This window comes from Geotrypetes seraphini, chromosome 4 (genome assembly GCF_902459505.1).
Source record: "Geotrypetes seraphini chromosome 4, aGeoSer1.1, whole genome shotgun sequence".
Classification (NCBI taxonomy): Eukaryota; Metazoa; Chordata; class Amphibia; order Gymnophiona; family Dermophiidae; genus Geotrypetes; species Geotrypetes seraphini.
Window position 1 is genome coordinate 169,601,639 of NC_047087.1, and position 22,165 is coordinate 169,623,803.

A 22,165-nucleotide genomic window follows, 5' to 3' on the forward strand; every position below is an offset into this window, starting at 1 on the left:
GACCCTCTAATAATTTTAAGAATTCTAAACCTTCCTTTTCTTTATTTAAATAAGTTTCGGAAGAATAAAGAGATTTATAGAATTTTAGAAATTGTTTTAAGATTGGTTCAATTTGTGTAAGTGTTTCACCATTTTCATCTTTTATAGCAATTATTTTTGTTTTCTTTTTTTTCACTTTTAGATAATTTGCCAGTATTCTTCCCGACTTATTTGAGTTTCCATAATACAGTGCCTGCTGTGCAAATAAATCTTTTCTTATCATTTTTGATGATATTTCATTGTATTTACATTTGAGTTTTAACAGTTCTTGTTGTATAGAATATTCCCATTTTTCTATTAGTTTTAATTCTAAATTTTTAATTTCTTTTTCTAAATTAGAGTATTGTTTTTTATTTTGTTTGTTAAGATAAGCCGAATAAGAAATGATTTGTCCTCTTATTGATGCTTTAAATGCATCCCATAATATTTCTCTAGAGATTTCATCTTTATCATTCACTTGAAAAAAATCTTTCATTTTTATTTGAAAATTTTCACAAAATATTGGATCAGCAAGCAATGCATTATCAAACTTCCATATTGGTCTATTTGTATTTTGATCTGTGATCTTAATTTCAATCCATACCCCACCATGATCAGATAAAATAATTGGATCAATGGCAGCTTTTGTTACTTGATGTGTTAGGTGTTTTGATATAAAAATATAATCTATTCTTGAAAAGGAATTGTGAACATGAGAACAGAATGAAAATTCCCGTCCATTAAAATGAAGTATTCGCCAAATATCTATTAAATCACAAGTTTGTATTAAATTATCTAGTCCCATTGATTTCATATATCTACTTGGGTTTTTGTCCAATAGAGGATCCATAACAGCATTAAAATCCCCAGCTACTATTAGATTTGAAGTAGCCAGTGGCAATATCAATTGTTGAAGAGTTTTAAAAAATTCATTTTGGTTCGAATTAGGGGCGTATATATTAAACAACGTCATGGTAGTATTTCCCATATTCATTTCCACTATTATCCATCTTCCATTAATATCTGTTGCCTTTAATTTGAATGTAGCAGTACATTTTTTATTTACCAGAATAGCAACACCTGCTTTTTTCCTTGTAGCTGGTGAGAAAAAACAATGTTTGACCCAACCTCCTTGTAGTTTATTAGATTCAATATTTGAGAGGTGGGTCTCTTGTATAAAGCATAAATCCGCATTTTGCCTTTTTAAAAATAATAGAGCTTTTTTCCTTTTTATCATATGATTTAGACCATTAACATTTAAGGATATTATTTTAAGATCCATTTATGCATTTTTGATATATTTTCCTTAAAATTATATGAATTGTTTTTCTTAATTTTTTTCCCCAGTATTTAAAATATTTTAGAATATACACTTTTTCTTTTTTTCCCCATTCTCCATTATATTTCCCCCTTCCCTTCCCTCCCTTCCCTCCCCATTTTAATATGACCACTTGGATACGCATTTTGAGGTTAGGTGTATATAACTCCTACAAGCTATTAAAATATATAACTATATTTACTACCATTATTATTTATTTTATTTTATTTTTTTATTTTATTTTTATTTTTTTTTTTTTTAATTATGTTTCTCCCTTTAAAGATGTTTTAATTTATTTTATTCTATTATAAATTCCCAATGTATAATTTATTTTTTTTTTTTTTGAGTTTATTATTATGTTTTGGTTTGTATTGTATAATAAAGTAATTGTTTTCTAACAGTAAATTCTAAGTGGTGTCAAGAAATGTTTTCATTTTTAAATATTAAGTTTAAATCATATTCTTTCCCCTATCTTTAAGGAAATTATTACATATGACAACAATGTATACCACAAATTCAGTTAGATATAATTAATTCAAAATGATGAATAATTGTAATTGAAATATTATAACTTATATTTTTAAGGCTTAGGTATATGTTTGAAGGCAGTCACAAAGGATGAACAGATTTCTCCTTAGTCCAACCTTCAGGAGATTATCTTTAACCTTTTCCCTTCAAAATAGTTATTAGTTACATTTTAGAATATCAAACAAAGAGTAGGAAACTATTATTTATCCCAGGACAAGCAGGCAGCATATTCTTAACACATGGGTGACGTCACCGACGGAGCCCTCGGTACGGACCTTTTTAACTAGAAGTTTCTAGTTGGCCGCACCGCGCGTGCGCGAGTGCCTTCCCGCCCGACGGAGGAGTGCGTGGTCCCCAGTTTCTTCGTTTCCGCGGAGCGAAGAAGACGCGTGTATTTTTTCAACGGCCGTTGAAATCACTTTTTGCCTTCCCGCTCGCGCTTTTGTTCTAAATTTTTCTCCCTCTACCTTCGGGTTTCCTTTTTATTTGAATTGCAAAAAAAAAAAAAAAAAAAAAAAAACAACAAACTTTGATTTTTTCCTGTTTCTTTCGTTTTTGCCCCGGCGGGGCCTGTTGCCATTATACAGGCCTCGGACTTCGATTTTGCGGAGGCTATCTTCCCCTTCATGCCCCCGCAGGTCGGTTTTAAGAAGTGCCAGCGGTGTGCACGCCCGATCTCCGTTTCTGACCCACACAATTGGTGTTTGCAGTGCCTGGGTCCGGAGCATCGGGCGGACTCCTGCACCCGCTGTGCCACTTTGCAAAAACGAACTCTTAAAAACCGAAGAATCCAGCAAACCCTTCTCTTCGGCACCGAGTCGGCGATGGATTCCTCACCTTCAACGGCGGTACCACAAAAATCGGCACCGTCAAGCTCGACACCGACCGACCCCGCATCGGCGCCACTGGCGCCAGGTAAGCCGGCTAAGAAGCCTTCCTCTTCCCTCGAGCGCCCTCCTGCTACGGTGGCGACACCGTCCCTACCGGCATCGCACCGGTCCCGTAAACGCTCCGCCCCGATATCGGTGAGTGCCTCGTCATCGGCCTCCTCATCGCCGGGGCGTGGAGCGGCATCCAAGGAACCGAAGAAAAAGAAAGCGGTTCCGATGCCACCCCTAGATGACCGTATCTCGGCCATTCTACAAACTCAGCTTCAGGAGCAGTTGAAGAAACAACTTGAGCAACTGCTACCCTCTATCCTGGCACCGCTCCTTCCGGTACCAGACCGGCCCGAGCCCCGCACCGAGCCCCCGGTGTCCACTCCTTCGGTACCGGTAAACACCTCGATGCCGATCCTTTCGGCCCAACAACTTCATGATGATCCTGTGGTTCATTCTCAACCCACAGTGGATCCCCCTCGGCACCAGGCGGTACGGCACTCTTCTCGGGACCGAGAACGACGCCGATCGTCCTCCCCTGGTACCGTTTCGGTGCGCTCTGGTAAATCTTTGTCCAAGACTCGCCACACCGCACCCTCCACCCCGGTGTCCCGACATGCACCAGAGGTCAGGGATCCTGATTTATGGGAGGAGACTCCTCTCGGTACCGAGGAGGATCCCTCCTCATCTGATGAGGAACCATCGGCACCTGATGCCACCTCTAAACCTGAACAGTCCTCTTTCTCTAAATTTCTGAGGGAAATGTCTGCTGCTCTGTCCCTTCCCCTGGAATCTGACTCCAAAAAGTCCCAAGCCTTTTTAGAAGCCTTAGACTTTGAGCAACCTCCTAAGGAGTTCCTCAAACTTCCCGTGCATGACATCCTACGGGAGACATTCTACAAAAACTTGGAAAATCCCCTCACGGTACCGGGAGCTCCCCGTAAACTGGACAACCTTTACCGTGTCATCCCTATTCCTGGATTCGACAAATCTCAATTGCCCCATGAGTCCCTTCTGGTGGAATCCACCTTAAAAAAGACTCAGGGCTCCAGTGTCTATGCCTCTACCCCTCCTGGCAGAGAAGGTAAGACCATGGACAAGTTTGGCAAGAGGCTTTACCAAAATGCCATGCTTGCCAACAGGGCAAACAACTATTCCTTCCATTTTTCCTTCTATCTCAAACACTTGGTCCAACAGCTGTCTGCCCTCCAGAAGTACCTACCTGAGCGCAAGGTCCCGCTATTCCAACAGCACATCTCTGGCCTTCTCCAAATGCGCAAGTATATGGTCCGCTCGATATACGACTCCTTCGAGCTCACCTCTCGGGCCTCTGCCATGGCTGTAGCCATGCGTCGCTTGGCCTGGCTCAGAGTCTCCGACCTGGACATCAACCACCAGGACCGTCTGGCCAACGCCCCCTGTCTCGGGGATGAGCTTTTTGGAGAGTCACTGGATTCCACCACCCAGAAACTCTCTGCCCATGAGACCAGGTGGGACACCCTGATCAAGCCGAAAAAGAAGGCACCGCCTACCCGACCTTATCGGCCACAAACATCTTATCAACGGAGATTCTCAGCCAGGCCACTCAATCCGCCTCCCCAGCAATCTAGGCGGCCTCGTCAACAGCAACATCACGCTCAGGCTCGATCTCAGGCCTCTCAACCCTCTAAGCCTCCTCAGCCTACTAAACCAACTCAGCCCTTTTGACTCTTCTCTCCAGGGCATAGCCAGTCATCCACCTTTGCTACCTCTTCCACAACCCATCGGAGGTCGTCTCACCATTTTCTCCAGCCGTTGGGAAATCATTACATCGGACCAGTGGGTCCTCAACATCATCCGCCACGGCTACTCTCTCAACTTCCAGACTCTTCCTCCGGACAACCTTCCCGTAGAGTCTGCTTCAAACTCATCTCAAACCCCCCTCCTCCTGAGGGAGGTTCAATCCCTCCTCCTTCTCAATGCCATCGAAGAAGTACCTCCAGATCAAAGGGGGCAGGGATTCTACTCCCGCTACTTCCTGGTACCCAAAAAGACGGGAGACCTCCGTCCCATCCTCGATCTCAGGGACCTCAACAAGTGTCTGGTCAAGGAGAAGTTCAGAATGCTCTCCCTTGCCACGCTCTACCCTCTTCTTTCTCAACACGACTGGCTATGTTCCCTGGACCTCAAAGAGGCCTACACTCACATCTCCATCAATCAAAATTCTCGCCGCTACCTGCGGTTCCAGGTACTGCACCATCACTATCAGTACAAGGTGCTACCGTTCGGCCTCGCTTCCTCACCCAGGGTCTTCACCAAGTGCCTTATAGTGGTAGCGGCCTTCCTCAGGTCTCACAAACTCCAGGTGTTCCCCTATTTGGACGATTGGTTGGTGAAAGCACCTACGTCTCAACTTGTGCTACAGGCTACTCATCACACCATCTCTCTCCTCCACCTCCTGGGGTTCGAGATCAACTACCCCAAGTCGCATCTGCTTCCCTCCCAGCGACTTCAATTCATTGGAGCAGTTCTGGACACCACACTAATGAGGGCTTTTCTCCCCTCCGATCGTCAGCGGACCCTGCTCCACCTCTGTCGTCAGGTGCTCATGCATCCCTCCATTCCTGCCCGGCAGATGATGGTCCTCCTGGGTCACATGGCCTCGACGGTGCATGTCCTTCCTCTGGCACGTCTCCACCTTCGCACGCCTCAGTGGACTCTCGCCAACCAGTGGTCGCAGACTACGGATCCTCTTTCTCATCCCATCTCTGTGACATCATCTCTTCAGCGATCTCTCCAATGGTGGTTGAACTCCTCAAATCTTTCCAGGGGTCTACTTTTTCATCTTCCCCCTCACTCTATGATCATCACCACGGATGCGTCCCCCTATGCGTGGGGAGCTCACCTAGGAGATCTACGCACCCAGGGACTTTGGACCCCACAGGAGCGTCGTCATCACATCAATTTCCTGGAACTCAGAGCCATGTTCTACGCCCTCAAGGCGTTCCAACATCTCCTCTGCCCTCAAGTCCTCCTCCTCTGCACGGACAATCAAGTCGCCATGTACTACATAAACAAGCAAGGCGGCACCGGATCTCGCCCCCTCTGTCTGGAGGCTCTGCGCATCTGGACCTGGGCCACGGACCGCAATCTCTTTCTCAGAGCGGTCTATCTCCAGGGCGAGCAGAACTCTCTGGCCGACAATCTCAGTCGCATCCTTCAACCCCACGAGTGGACGTTGGACCCCCCGACTCTGCTCTCCGTCTTTGCTCGATGGGGCACTCCGCAGGTGGACCTCTTTGCAGCCCCTCACAATCATCAGCTGCCCCTATTCTGCTCCAGACTCTTCTCTCCTCACCGTCTGGCCCCGGATGCATTCCTGCTCGATTGGAGGGATCGGTTCCTGTATGCCTTCCCTCCACTTCCTCTGATGTTGCGGACCTTGTCCAAACTCCGCAAAGACCACGCCACCATGATTCTTATCGCACCTCGGTGGCCTCGCCAACACTGGTTCTCACTCCTGCTCCAGCTCAGCTCCAGAGAACCCATTCTACTTCCTGTGTTTCCTACTCTACTTACGCAACAGCATCAGTCTCTGCTACATCCCAATCTGTCTTCGCTCCACCTGACAGCTTGGTTTCTCTCGGGCTGACCTCTCCGGAGAATCTATCTCCACCGGTCCGCCTCATTTTGGACGCTTCCAGGAAACCGGCCACTCTCCAATGTTACCATCAGAAGTGGACCAGATTTTCCTCCTGGTGTCTCCGGCATCATCAAGAACCCACCTCCTTAGCGGTGGAACCTGTCTTGGACTATTTGCTCTCACTGTCCAACGCTGGCCTCAAAACTACCTCCATCAGAGTCCATCTCAGTGCCATTACTGCGTTTCATGAGCCTATTCTCGGAAAACCCCTCACGGCTCATCCTCTGGTTTCCAGATTCATGAGAGGACTCTTCAACATCAAACCGCCTCTCAAGCCTCCTCCGGTCGTCTGGGACCTGAATGTGGTTCTCTCAGCTCTCATGAAACCTCCGTTTGAGCCTCTTGCCACAACTTCTCTCAGGCTTCTTACCTGGAAGGTGCTTTTCCTAATTGCCATCACCTCTGCCAGGAGAGTTAGCGAACTGCATGCACTGGTTGCCGACCCACCTTTCACTGTTTTTCACCATGACAAGGTTGTTCTGCGTACCCACCCTAAATTCCTTCCCAAGGTGGTTTCAGCTTTTCACCTCAACCAGTCCATTGTGCTACCCGTCTTCTTCCCTAAGCCTCACTCGCATCCTGGGGAACAGGCGTTGCACACGCTGGATTGTAAGCGTGCCCTTGCTTACTATCTTGATCGTACCAGAGCTCACCGAACAGCCCCTCAGCTCTTTTTGTCTTTCGACCCCAACCGTTTGGGTCGTCCTGTCTCCAAACGGACACTTTCAAATTGGCTTGCTGCCTGTATTGCTTTCTGCTACGCTCGGGCCGGTCTCTCACTGGAAGGAACTGTCACAGCCCACAGAGTCCGCGCTATGGCTGCTTCCGTGGCTTTCCTCCGCTCCACGCCCATCGAGGAAATCTGCAAGGCGGCCACTTGGTCCTCAGTTCACACGTTCACTACTCATTACTGTCTGGATGCATTCTCCAGACGGGATGGACACTTCGGCCAATCTGTGTTACAAAATTTATTTTCCTAATGGCCAACCATCCCCCCTCCCTCTTTGTTAGCTTGGAGGTCACCCATGTGTTAAGAATATGCTGCCTGCTTGTCCTGGGATAAAGCACAGTTACTTACCGTAACAGGTGTTATCCAGGGACAGCAGGCAGATATTCTTAAGTCCCACCCACCTCCCCGGGTTGGCTTCTTAGCTGGCTTATACTAACTGGGGACCACGCACTCCTCCGTCGGGCGGGAAGGCACTCGCGCACGCGCGGTGCGGCCAACTAGAAACTTCTAGTTAAAAAGGTCCGTACCGAGGGCTCCGTCGGTGACGTCACCCATGTGTTAAGAATATCTGCCTGCTGTCCCTGGATAACACCTGTTACGGTAAGTAACTGTGCTATCCAGAAGAGCATTCCCTTTTTTTACAAAACCACTGCACAGTATTTCATTGCAATCCGCGGTCATAACATCTCTGAATGTCTGTTACTGTCTTGGTCGTCGCCACAAATCGTATCTCGGTTCTGTAAAAAGGGCTTAACAAATAAATGACATTCCGGTGATATCAGGAATTATTCTCAGTTCTTATAAACCTCCTGTTTTATTTTGCGTTCCAAGCTGTTCATGTCCATTGCTATCTCAGTCTATTTTCAATCTGCATCCATTTCTTTTCTTTGTCTTTGATCCAATCCTTCGTTTGTCTCAAGTACGTTCATATCTTATCTCTCATCAGCATGACAAGACTGCATGTTGGATCCTTTTGACATGGATTCCTGTCATGTGTGTTTTGAAATGTATAGTAACCGGAAGTTTATTTATTAAAATTTTTTTTTTCTTTTATCTAATACGAATTCATTTTACTCAATATCCTATATTTGTCAAAGTAATTGGTGTCTTTTTTAATTTTGACGCCCCTAGCTTTCCTTATCCAATCAGTGACTTTCTTAATGTAAGGTCTTGAGTAAATATAAGTCCAATACTGCGCCATTCCACAATCTCATCTTTGGAATGTTTCCTGGCTCAGAGTTTTACATGTAAGTTTTTTTGTATATATCTTTAAACATGAGCTTAAGAATTTTTTTTTTTTTTTTTTTTTTTTTTTTTTCAGTCTCGTTGTTTAGAATATTCCTGCAGTTTAATTCACAGTTCCATGTTCTTCTAATTCCTTTCAGTTGGAGTTGAAAGTTCTGTTTCTGTATCGAACTTTACACTTGTATTCTATATTTAATCTTTATGTTTTATTAATTTAAACATAATTATAAATATAAACACAAATATATTATTCGATAATAAGTTCTTGTTTAAGAGGACATTGGCTGTTCACATTGATCGAGGAAATCTTGAAGTTTTGTAGGATCTGAAAAATTTTGAGTCTTGTTAGCAATGGTAATTTTCATTACTGCTGGATACAGGAGGCCATATCTAGCCCCTAGAGCTCGCAGTTGGGGTCTCATGTCCAGGAATTGTTTTCTTCGTAGTGCAGTCTCTTTTGCAAAGTCAGGAACAATGTGGATTCTTGCGTCCTGGCATTTAAGGTTTTTGTTTTCCTTTGCTAGCTGGCAGATTTCTACTGCTTGTTGGTGTCTCAAAAGTTTAAATATTAGAGTTCTTGGTCTTGATTGAAGGTTTTTATTCTGTGTTGGTATTCTGTGTGCTCTTTCTATTTCTAATGCAGATTTGAATTTTAAAGGTAGTATTTTAGGTAGAAATTGTTCCAGGAATGTTATAGGGTCATTTTTTTCTACCCCTTCCGGAATCCCGATGATCCTTAAATTATTCCTTCTTTCTCGATTTCGGCTGTCTTCCAAGTCTCTTTTAATTTCTTCAACTTCTTTCCATATTATTTTAGATTTTCTCATGTCTGTATTTAGTTGTTCTGTATTGTTTTCTAGGTCATTTATTTTATTTTCAACTATATCAACTCTTTTGGTGAGAATTGCAGCATCTTCAATTGCTTTTTTTAGTTTTTTATTGCTGTCTAATACTATTTCTTTAATTTGTCTCAACTCTTCCATGACGTCGGGGCTTTCATCCGATGGCAACGGAACTTTTGAGGGTGTGTTATTTGGCTCTGGTTTTGATCTTTTATTGCTGCTACCAATACCGGAACCACTTGCTTCTGAATCACATTTGTTTTGTTTTTTAGATGTCATCTTCTGTTATTCTTCTCTTCTCTTTATCTCAGCTTATCTTCACTGTCTCTTGGTATCAGTTTCAATATTCAATATTTCAATATTATGTTGCTTGTCTTTTTTGTTTTGAGTATTCAATTTATGATGAGTGATTTTCTTTCAGGATTTGTTTCTATATTTTAAAATTTTTTCTTTTTTCAGTCTTTTTTCTTTTTTTCTTCTTTCTCCTTTCTTGATTATCTGTCCCAATCTTATATTAGAACAGGCTCAAAACTTTTATTTCAATATTTTTAGAGCAACTGTCAGTTATTTGTCTCAAGTTCTATTGCTGTGAGTAAGCCTTATCTCAGCCTCTATGAAGGCAATAACATTCAATAATAGCAGCCTTTCTTTTCCTTAAATTTTTTAGATACTGCTGGTCAATCTTTTTACAGATTTATTTTGTTAAATCCGTTAGTCACTTTTTATTGTTGACACTTTGCATCAGCGCTGAAAAAAAAATCAATAAACCTCTTTTTTTTTTTTTTCCTTGCTCTCCTCTTATAAGCCCAATCGCAGCCCTTACTGAGGAGAGCAGTATTCCTTCCAGTATATTTGAAGTATATGTATAAGTATATGTTTTTTTTTGTTTCCAGCGCTTCTCAATTACTTCGATATTTTTTTTTTCAGGTTAAAAACCGTTGGTCTTTTATTCTGTCATCTTTCTCACAGCCCAAGCGCTGAAGAGAAAGAAAAAGCCAACAATCTTTTATATCGGAATCTTTTTCAATTTCAGAAGAGGAGAGGAGATTGATATTATATTGTATTTATGTTTATATTAGTCATTCACAATTTTTGAAATTGGCAGCAAGGAAATAGTTTAAAAAAAACCGTTACCAAGTAGGTTTTAAAGCAAACCTTACTTCATCTCCGGCAGAGGAGAGCTATTTCAAAACAGCTTATCTCCACAGGACGACAGGCACCAACCTCCTCATTTATTATTTATCCTTGTTGTTAGATAGCTCACCAGCAGTTTCAAACTCCGTCGATCTCCTGCTTTTTACACCTCTCTCTCAGGATGTAAAAAACGGCACTTTCACTTTTAATTTTTCGTCTTCAGACGTCTCTCCGTCTCAGTTGAGGATGCGGATTTCAATTTATTAAATCATCAAGATCATGGGAAATTATTTTTTTGTAGTAAATTTCGTAAAATAAGCTTGTTTGTACGGAGCTTCTCCTTCACCCGACCGTCGGCATTCGCGTCCAAGCCACGCCCCAATAAAACAGTTTCTTGATCATATGTCTCTTTAGTTATAAATTACAATATTATTATTAAGACTTAGCCAAAAGAAAAGATTTATAAACTATAAAGAGTTTTAGCATGCAAAATTGTAATTTCTTTAATAAGACATTAACTATTTTTTTCTGAGGTCCTCCAAGTGCTTACAAATCCTAAATGTGGCCCTGCAAAGGGTTTGAGTTTGAGACCACTGCTCTAGGGTATACATATTGAGGGCTTCCAGTCTCTCCTCATACATCTTCTGACACAAACCTCCTACCATTTTCGTCGCCTTCCTCTGGACCACTTCAAGTCTTATGTCCTTCGCCATATATGGTCTCCAAAATTGAATACAAGTTGAATGTGCTATTTATTTAATTAATTAATTAATTAATTAATTAATTAATTAAAATTATTTGTAGCCTTCCTATCTACAAGTCTAGGCGGGGATCAATATAAACATACAAAATCAACAAATAACAAACAACAAAATACAGTACACATTTTTAAAAAAAAATTGTTCAATCCAAAAGCTTTTTTCAAAACTGCTGTTGAAGACTGAGTTTTAGAAAAATTATCTTTAGTTATGAACCGCTAGACTATCCTTCTGTCAATATACTACGCTGTTTGTTTGAGAGGTACAGAGAAAACAAACTGAGGGAAAGATTCTCAAAACTTTAACATGGTTGCTACACTGTTTCCAGCTGGTTTAACGTTCATGTATTTTAGCAACAGATTATCAAAATGGCTTACCATGGGGGGCGTGGCTTGGACGCGAATGCGGACGGTTGGGTGAAGGAGAAGCTCCGTATAAACAAGCTTATTATACAGAAATTACTACAAAAAAATGATTTCCTACGATCTTGATGGTGTGATAAATTAAAATCTATCTCCTTAGCTGAAACGGAGAGACGTTTGAAGGTGAAAAATCAAAAAATAAAAGTGCCGTGTTTTATATCCTGAGAAGTGAGGTGTAAAAAGCTGGAGATTAACGGAATTTGAAACTGCCGGTGAGCTACCTAACGACAAAGATAAAATTTTCTTCTTTATAAATAATATATGAGGTGGTTGGTGCCTGTCATACTATAGAGATAAGCTGTTTTGAAATAGCTCTCCTCTGCCGGTGATGAAGCGAGGTCTGCTGTAAAACCTGTTTGGCAACGGTTTTTTAAAACTATTTCCTTACTGCTAATTTCGCAAAAAAGAATTGTGAATGATTAATATAAATATAAATATAAATATAATATAAATATCAATCTCCTCTGCTGAAATTAAAAAGGATTCCGATATAGGAGATTGTCGGTTTTTTTTCTCTTCAGCGCTTGGGATGTGAGAAAGGTGACAGAATAAAGGATTAACGGTTTTTTTTTTTAACCTGAAGAAAAGTAACATCGAGGTAATTGAGAGGCGCTGAAAACTGACAAAGACATATACTTCAAGAATACTAAAGTAAAAAAAAATATACTAGATGGAATATTGCTCTCCTCGGTAAGAGCTGCGATTGGGCTTATAAGAGGAGAGCCAGAAAAAAGGATTACCGATTTTTTTCAGCGCTGAAGCGAAGTGTCAACAATAAAAAGGTGACTAACGGATTTAGTAAAATAAATCTGTAAAAAGATTGACCAGCCGTATCTAAAAAAAATCTAAGGAAAAGAAAGGCTGCTAAATTGAATGTTATTGCCTTCATAGAGGCTAAGATAAGGCTTGAAGGAGGAGAAACAGAGAGAAGGACTACCGACATTTTTTTACTCACAGCAATAAAACTTGAGACAAAAAACTGACAGTTGCTCTAAGAATACTGTAATAAAAGTTTTGAGTCTGTTCTAAGTATAAGATTGGGACAGATAACTGAGAAAAAAAAAAAGGAAAAAAGGCTGAAAAAGAAAAAAAAATTTCTATTTTAAAAGATAGAAACAAATCCTGAAAGAAAATTCCTCACCATTATTTTATAAATTGATATAGCAAAATAGTAAAAACATAAATTGAAGACTCAAAAGAAAAGAGACAAGCGGCAAAATATTGAAACTGATACAGAGAGACAGTGAAGGCAGGCTGAGATAAAGAGAAGAGAAGAAAAACAGAAGATGACATCTAAAAAACAAAACAAGTGCGATTCAGAAGCAAGTGGTTCCGGTATTGGTAGCAGTAATAAAAGATCAAAACCAGAGCCAAATAACACACCCTCAAAAGTTCCGTTGCCATCGGATGAAAGCCCCGACGTCTTGGAAGAGTTGAGACAAATTAAAGAAATAGTATTAGACAGCAATAAAAAACTAAAAAAAGCAATTGAAGATGCTGCACTTCTCACCAAAAGAGTGGATATAGTTGAAAATAGAATAAATGACCTAGAAAACAATACAGAACAACTGAATACAGACATGAGAAAATCTAAAATAATATGGAAAGAAGTTGAAGAAATTAAAAGAGACTTGGAAGACAGCCGAAATAGAGAAAGAAGAAATAATTTAAGGATCATCGGGATTCCGGAAGGGGTAGAAAAAAATGACCCTATAACATTCCTGGAACAATTTCTACCTAAAATACTACCTTTAAAATTCAAAGCTGCATTAGAAATAGAAAGAGCACACAGAATACCAACACAGAATAAAAACCTTCAATCAAGACCAAGAACTTTAATATTTAAACTTTTGAGACACCAACAAGCAGTAGAAATCTGCCAACTTGCAAAAGAAAACAAAAACCTCAAATGTCAGGATGCAAGAATCCACATTGTCCCTGACTTTGCAAAAGAAACTGCAACACGAAGAAAACAATTCCTAGACATGAGACCCCAACTACGAGCTCTAGGGGCAAGATATGGCCTTCTTTATCCAGCAGTAATGAAAATCACCATAGCCAACAAAACTCAAAACTTTTCAGATCCTACAAAACTTCAAGATTTCCTCGATCAACATGAACAGCCAATGACATCTTAAACAAGAACTTATTATCGAATACTATATATGTACTTATATTTAAATTTATATTTAATTTAATAAAACATGAAGATTAAATATGAGGTACAAATATAGAGTTCGATATAAAAACAGAACTTTCAACTTTAACTGAAAAGAATTAGAAGAACATGGAATTATAATTTGAACTGCAAGAACATTCTAAACAACGAAATAATAATGGTAGTAAATATAGTTATATATTGTAATAGCTTGTAGGAGTTATATACACCTAACCTCAATATACGTATCCAAGTGGTCATATTAAAATGGGAAGGGAAGGGAGGGAAGGGAAGATGGGAAAATAATGGAAAATGGAGTAAAGAAAAAAAAGGGGATATTCTAAAATATTTTAAATATTGGGAAAAAAAAAAATTTAAAGAAAACAATTCATATAATTTTAAAGAAAATATATCAAAAATGCATAAATGGATCTTAAAATAATATCCTTAAACGTTAATGGTCTAAATCATATGATAAAAAAGAAAAAAGCACTATTATTTTTAAAAAGGCAAGATGCGGATTTATGCTTTATACAAGAGACCCACCTCTCAAATATTGAATCTAGTAAACTACAAGGAGGTTGGGTCAAACATTGTTTTTTCTCACCAGCTACAAAGAAAAAAGCAGGTGTTGCTATTCTAGTAAATAAAAAATGTACTGCTACATTCAAATTAAAGGCAACAGACATTAATGGAAGATGGATAATTGTGGAAATGAATATGGGAAATACTACCATGACGTTGATTAATATATACGCCCCTAATTCGAACCAAAATGAATTTTTCAAAACTCTTCAACAATTGATTTTACCACTGGCTACTTCAAATCTAATAGTAGCGGGGGATTTCAATGCTGTTATGGATCCTATATTGGATAAAAACCCAAGTAGATATATGAAATCAATGGGCCTAGATAATTTAATACAAACTTGTGATTTAACGGATATTTGGCGTATACTTCATTTTGATGGACGGGAATTTTCATTCTGTTCTCATGTTCACAATTCTTTTTCAAGAATAGATTATATTTTTATATCAAAACATCTAGCACATCAAGTAACAAAAGCTGCCATTGATCCAATCATTTTATCTGATCATGGTGGGGTATGGATTGAAATTAAGATCACAGATCAAAATACAAATAGACCAATATGGAAGTTTGATAATGCATTGCTTGCTGATCCAATATTCTGTGAAAATTTTCAAATAAAAATGAAAGAATTTTTTCAAATAAATGATAAAGATGAGATTTCTAGAGAAATATTATGGGATGCATTTAAAGCATCAATAAGAGGACAAATTATTTCTTATTCGGCTTATCTTAATAAACAAAATAAAAAACAATATACTAACTTAGAAAAAGAAATAAAAAATTTAGAATTAAAACTTATAGAAAAATGGGATTATTCCACACAACAAGAACTGTTAAAACTTAAAGGAAAATACAATGAAATATCATCAAAAATGATAAGAAAAGATTTATTTTCTCAGCAGGCACTGTATTATGGAAACTCAAATAAGTCGGGAAGAATACTAGCAAATTACCTAAAAGTGAAAAAAAAGAAAACAAAAATAATTGCTATAAAAGATGAAAAAGGTGATACACTAACAAAAATTGAACCAATCTTAAAACAATTCCTAAAATTTTATAAATCTCTTTATTCTTCCGAGACTTATTTAAATAAAGAAAAAGAAGGTTTAGAATTCTTGAAACTATTAAAGGGTCCAAAAATTCCTGAACATATAAAGCGAAGTTTAGAAGAACAAATATCACTAAAAGAATTAGGAACAGCTTTGAAATCCCTTAGAGTTGGATCCGCTCCAGGTGGTGATGGTTATACAGTGGAATTTTATAAACATTTTCAAAATTTTTTATTACCCTATTTATTAAATCTTTTTCAATATCAACTAAATCAAGGTTGTACTAAAGGCACTATGGCAGAATCATTAACAATAGTTTTACCAAAGCCAAATAAAGATCCCACTTTGATATCAAATTACAGACCAATTTCTTTAATAAATGTAGACGGAAAATTATTAGCAAAAATACTTGCGTTAAGATTGGCTAAAGCTCTTCCCCATATTATAAGTATGTCTCAAACAGGATTTGTTGCTCAAAGACATTCATCTCATAACACTAGATTAGCTTTTCATATGTTATACTTAACAAAGAAAATGAACGAGCCTACTTTTACTGTTTCTTTAGATGCAGAAAAGGCTTTTGATAGAATAGAATGGACATTTATGTATCAGACATTGGATTGGTTTGGAATAGGTCCTGGATTCATACAAATGATACAAACACTATATAACTCCCCTTCTGCTAGATTATACATTAATAATACGTTTTCAGAAAAATTTAATCTACAAAGAGGAGTTAGACAAGGATGTCCTTTATCTCCTTTACTGTTTGATATTGTTTTAGAACCCTTAATATTAGCAATCCAACAAATAAAGGAGATACAAGGTATACCTCATTCAGATAAAGAATATAAAATATCAGCATATGCTGATGATTTATTATTATATTTGAGGAACCCAGAATCTACCATTCCACATTTACTTGAACTGATTGAAAAATTTGGAAAATTTTCAGGATATAAGATAAACTGGAACAAATCAGAAGTACTTCCATTAAATATACACTGTACAAAAGGTTTATTTAAAACATTCTCTTTTGTTTGGAAAGAGGATGCTATTAAATATCTTGGAATTTGGATTACAAAAAATATAGATGATACAATGAAAATTAATGAAAAAAATTTATTACAAAAAGTAACAGAGATGTGTGAGCAATGGAACCCTTTACACTTATCTTGGTGGGGAAGAATACAAACTGTTAAAATGATGATATTACCTGTAGTCTGTTACCAAATGGGAATGATACCAGTTTTCTTCCAAAATTCTTTTTATAAAAAATTAAATAAAATATTGACAAAGTTTATTTGGCTTGGGAAAAATCCCAGAGTTGCTTTAGTGTCATTACAAAGACCAATTGCGGAGGGAGGGGTAAATTTTCCCAACTTCTATAGGTATCATCAAGCCTATATTTTACGTCAAGGTATGTATTGGATCCTCCCAGAGCCCACTATAAATATTCCAGATTGGTTCTGGCTAGAATGGAGACTTATGTTTCCATTACGTCTTAGTCATGTAGTTAGTATCACGATGCCAAGGCTATACAAAGAACATAAAATATTCATGGATACATGGAAAACTTTAAGATACATAAGTAATCTAACTCCTATTCCAATTAGTAAATCAACAACTCAAACAATTTGGTTAAACCCCAAGATCAAAATAGGCGGTTTCAAAATAATCTGGAAAAACTGGATGACAGCAGGTATTCGTATTTTAGACGACATAATAAAAAATGGTAAAATGCTGGAGTTTTCACAATTGCAACATAAATTTGATCTTAATAAAACACAATATTTTAGATGGTTGCAATTGAAGCAATCCATTCAGGTAGGGTTCCCTGAATGGAAAAATCTTACTAATTATCACAGCTTGGAATTCTTGTGTTTCCAGATAAACTCAATAGGACATGAAGCTGCACAGTGGTATAAATTAATATCCGGATATATAAATAAAAAACCAAAAAATGGTCTTAGAGACATTTGGAGCATTGAGATAAAACACCAAATTAGTGCATCTCAATGGCCACGACTTTGGTCTTGGAGGTTAAAATGTACGATGTCAGCATCTATGAGACAAACTTGGTTTTTTCTTTTACATAGAACTTTATGGACCCCTACACGTTTACATAGAATTGATAGCTCTAAATCTAATAGATGCTGGCACTGTCATGTTGAAATTGGGACATTAGACCATCTTTTATTCTTTTGTCCATTCATCTTAACATTCTGGAAATCAATTTGGCCTCAAATTAATAGGATGTTAGAAAACCCAGTAGCCTTGACATATGATACTATATTATTTGGAACAACAATGAGAACAAAAAGTCAAATATCATCAAGTAATAACAAACTTTTATTTATTTTAACTGGAATAGCAATACAACAAATCACATTTAATTGGAAAAGACATGACAGGTTAAATTACACTTTCTGGTGGAATTCTGTTTGTCATATATATAAAATGGAGCTTACCATAGCAACACAAAAAGGATATATTAATAAATTTCAAAAGATATGGAGACCATTAACAGATTTTTGTAATGAATGATTAACTTTTCCCAAGATAGAAATTTGATTAGAGGGAAATAGGGTGGGATTTTATTTTTGGTTTTAAAACACTATATCAATATTGAAAGAATTTACAATAAAGTTGTTTTTAAATATTATTGATTGAATGGGAGGGAGGGAGGGGGGATTAATACATTCAAAAGAAATTATATAAAATGTAGATTTACTGCATAATATTATAAATTTTGTATAAAATTAATTTTCTAAAAATGTTAAACTTGATGATAATAATTGTGTTTATTAAGTGTATATGTTTAAGTTTCTAATAAGTATATTTGAAACACTTGTTGTAACAAAAGAAAATGAATAAAGATTATTAAAAAAAAAAAAAAAAAAAATGGCTTACCATGGTCTTTTCCGAGCTTCCTAGTAGTCTCCCAGTCTGCCATGCAAATGTATGATTCTCTGTTATTGCCGAGTTATTCCCAAACCTCTCTGTCCTATAAGCAAAATTTTCTGGCAGGTCTGAGCTGTCCTAGCCTTACTTTCTGGCCAGTGCCTGAGTGTTGTTTGGCTCAGGCATTTACAGAAAAGAAAGTAAGGGCTGACAGGTCAGACCTGCCAGAAAACTTTGCTGCCGTCAAGCAACACCCCCCCAGCAGTGAGAGGGATGACCAATCCCACCGCTGCCATTAAGCACCCCCCTTCGGCAGTGGGAGTTTTGCCCACTCCCTACTGCCGCTACCATTATTAAGCAGTGAGAGGCATGCCCACTCACTCCTACTGCTGCTGTTAAGCAATCCCCGGCAGCAGGAGGGATGCCTACTACCTCCTGCTGCTGCCATTGTGCCCCTGATGATCCCCCGCCTCCCCCTAACCTTGTTTACAAAGGCCGACCGGAAGGATGTCTACTCCCTCCATCCAGCAGACCTGCCTCTAAAAAATGGCAGGCTTTCCTCTCCCCGGTGCACCCCATAGGAGAGGCCTTAAGCAAGCTGGGCCAGTCAAAGCCTCAGGCTCCTCCCTGGCATATCACAGGGTGTACCAGGGCAGGGAAGGCCTACCATTTTGAAGAGGCTATCGGGGACACAGCGGCGGAAAGGAATGGGCATCCCTCCCGCTGCCTGGGGGGGGGGGGTTGCTGAGCGGCGGGAGGGAGTCGGGGGGAATGGGGGGCAGAGGTTTGCTTAATGACAGCAGCAGGAGTGAGTGGGCATCCCTTCCTCTGCTGGAGGGGGTGGGGGCGGAGTTGCTTGGCATCGACAGGGAGAGGGAGTGGGCATTCCTTCTGCCAATCTTAAATTTGTGAGTTTATTCTGCGCATGTGATGATTGCTATCATCAGCGATCGGCACATGCAAATTTAGCGACCCTCTGTGACTCTCCATGAAACTCATTTGCATGCATGTTTTTTTAAGAATGACTAGCCTCTTTGAAATCATTACAGTAGCGTCTCTGACAGCGGCCCATCAGATTTTACCGCCAACATTTGAGAATCTTCCCCTGAGTCTCTTTGCTTTTTCTCACCACAGACATATAATCCAAATTTCCTTTTCTTTGTTCCTTTTCTCAGAATTTGGCGTGTACTGCACCCACTGTCGAAGTGAAGTCCGTGGTACTCAGTGTGCTATTTGCAAAGGTTTTACCTTCCAATGTGCCATCTGCCATGTGGCAGTGAGGGGTTCCTCTAATTTCTGTCTGACCTGTGGCCATGGGGGCCACACCAGTCACATGATGGAATGGTTCTGCACCCAGGAGGTGTGCCCCACGGGCTGTGGCTGCCATTGTCTGCTCGAGAGCACCTTCTAGCACCAGAAACAAGCAAGGGTAGTAATGAAACCAGATGTAATATTTATAGTCTCAACCTCCTCATGCATTCTGGAAGAATCACTGTGCTGTCAAGATTGGAGGAACAGGCTTTTCCTGTAGGTTTCACAGTCACCTATCATTGCTTGTCAATTCAGGAGCTGTACTGGAAAAAGAGTGCATCGTCTAAGCACAGGTAGATGGATATTACTTATTGGGAGAAGCTTGTCTTCATTTCTTGTGCTGCTACAGAGAAGCAAACAACATAAGTCATCCCAGAAGAAGCAGCATAACTAGCAGAGAAAAATGTGGAGCTGTCTTGCAGACTAACAAGAGCCAGAAGTATTAAAAAAATTACAGGAGATCTCTATTTCAAAAATGAACATCTTTATTTATGAATGCGGCATTTTGTGACTTGATCTGTTACCATCCTTCAACTTTTCAAAGAGGGGGGTATAGACTTTCTGATGATTTTGACTGGTTTTGTTAGGGTAAAAATATGAGAAGGAAAAGCAAAGGTCACACTTCCACCTGACAGCTGTGTCCATGGACACTTGTTATATCATGTGCAGAGAACTCTGAGATGTTGAAATACCATTGTTTAGATGCAGTGCTTGTGATGCAATGTACTGTTTCTTTTAATGTGATGGTAAACTGAGAATGGATCAGAGAGTCACACTGGATGACCAGATCAGCTTGCTGCTCACACTAGACTTGCTCTGAGGTTGTTCTCCGGTGATAGGAGCATCTGGTAATGACAGACGGACAAAATGGTAGCCTTTAGTCTGGACAGGATTCTGATAAGATGAGAGCTCTTGCTGTCTACTCCTTTTGAATCACAAAGGTACTAATTGTAAAGGTTTGTTTCCAGATTGCTGCTTCTGCTCACACCCTTCCTCGGGTATCTGCAATAGGTTCCATAGGGCCTCTGCACTAAGCTGGCATAGTCCAGCTGTCTTTTAAATACCACACAGGTATCAGATGAAGAACTCCAAAATTCAGTGATGAGTTTGTCTTGTGGATTTAATTGTTTTTAATATATAATTTCATAACTAATAAATTTATTTTCTCATGTGTCTTTCACCTTTACCACCTTGTCTTCTTTTCTTTGGCAATTACCTCAAGTCCTGTCTTCATTTCCCTTCAGTTCTTCCACTTCCCTTCCCCCTCCCCCCTTCCCCTTTTGTGTTTTATCTTTCTAAAGGGGAGACATTAGTAATCTTGCAAGATTTTGGTAGGCTCTAGGCAAACTAGAATGTTGAGACTCCTCCCACCCATTGTAGTATAAATGCATTTTAAACCCCCCAGAAATTGGGACTTACATGGTCTTGAGTGCAGAGGAAAACTGGCAGAGGAGAAAGTAGCAGGTCAGAAGCACTGTTAACTGATTCCTTCTGCCAACTGGAGGGATGATCCACAGAGGAATGGAGAGAATGTGGTTCAGTGCACATGCACAATTCATTCTACCAGCAGCTTACCAGGGCAAAAATCTGTCTGAAGAGGGTCCTAGGCAAATGCTTAGTTTGCCTGTGCCCTAGTCCTGCCTGGGCTAGTAGCAATGCTATGTAATTACTGTATCTGATTTTTTTTTTTTGCACTTCTTCATGCTCCTTAGTTTTCTGGGTCATGTAAGATGTGCTACCTCTATTGTGACTTTCTATACACAGGCATTTTGACGTCAGCATTTCACATTCACCAGCAAGATGTGCGACTGTTTCCATTTCTGTTTTACAGAATCTACATTTGTCTCTTATTTTGATTATTTTTAGAAAGCATACATTTCATCTGCTAGGTTGCCCCACGTAGTTCAACTATCTTTTAGCTATATATGTTACTACAAGGCTAGGTTTATATGAGCTTTCTCATGTATGTATTACAGACTACACAAATAAAATGTATCTTATAAAGTTACCCCACATGTAAATGTACACATGACAAGAATGTCATATGCACATTTACATGTGGGGTAACTCAGGTATAAACGTGTTTGTGGGCATAGTTTTGATTTGTTCACATTTATAAAACACAGACATATGTTTACACTTGTTCCCAAGCAGATATAAATGGTTTCATTTTATCTGTGATTTCTAGTATTTTATAAATGTACATTCATATATGTCTTTATAAAAGAGGCCTAAAATAGGTACCTATTTGGCTTATAAAATTATCCTTCACATGACCAGAATTTGACTGTATAAATGTAAATGGGATTAGGGGTGTTCTGGATTGAGGCCAAATTTTAGCCAGAGGTCAAGTATTCAAGTATGTCTGGCTGCAGAAATAGTGGGCCTAACTTAAATTTATCTATATAAAGTTAGGCAGGCATAGTTGGCCACTTCCATGGGTTAGTGTAGACAAATACCTGCATATGAGTATATTTGTATGGGTGATTTACCATAACTGTATCACCTGTCTTTGCCACTAAATATTGGTCTGAATATATTTTGAAAACTTATTTCAGAGCTTATATTACCAAGGCATGTGAACTCAGAATTATGC

General features: G+C 39.1%; 1 protein-coding gene across 5 annotated transcripts in view; it reads left to right on the top strand.

Annotated features, from left to right (window-relative positions):
• Positions 1–20,755, top strand: part of WDR59 (WD repeat domain 59) — a 256,257-nt gene extending 235,502 nt beyond the window's left edge. For all 5 annotated transcript variants that reach the window (XM_033943868.1, XM_033943869.1, XM_033943871.1 and 2 more), the window contains one exon: positions 19,434–20,755. In XM_033943868.1, the coding sequence (XP_033799759.1) occupies positions 19,434–19,669 (236 nt within the window). In that variant the 3' untranslated portion in view covers positions 19,670–20,755. The remainder of the gene's footprint in view (positions 1–19,433) is intronic.
• Positions 20,756–22,165: the final 1,410 nt, after the last annotated feature.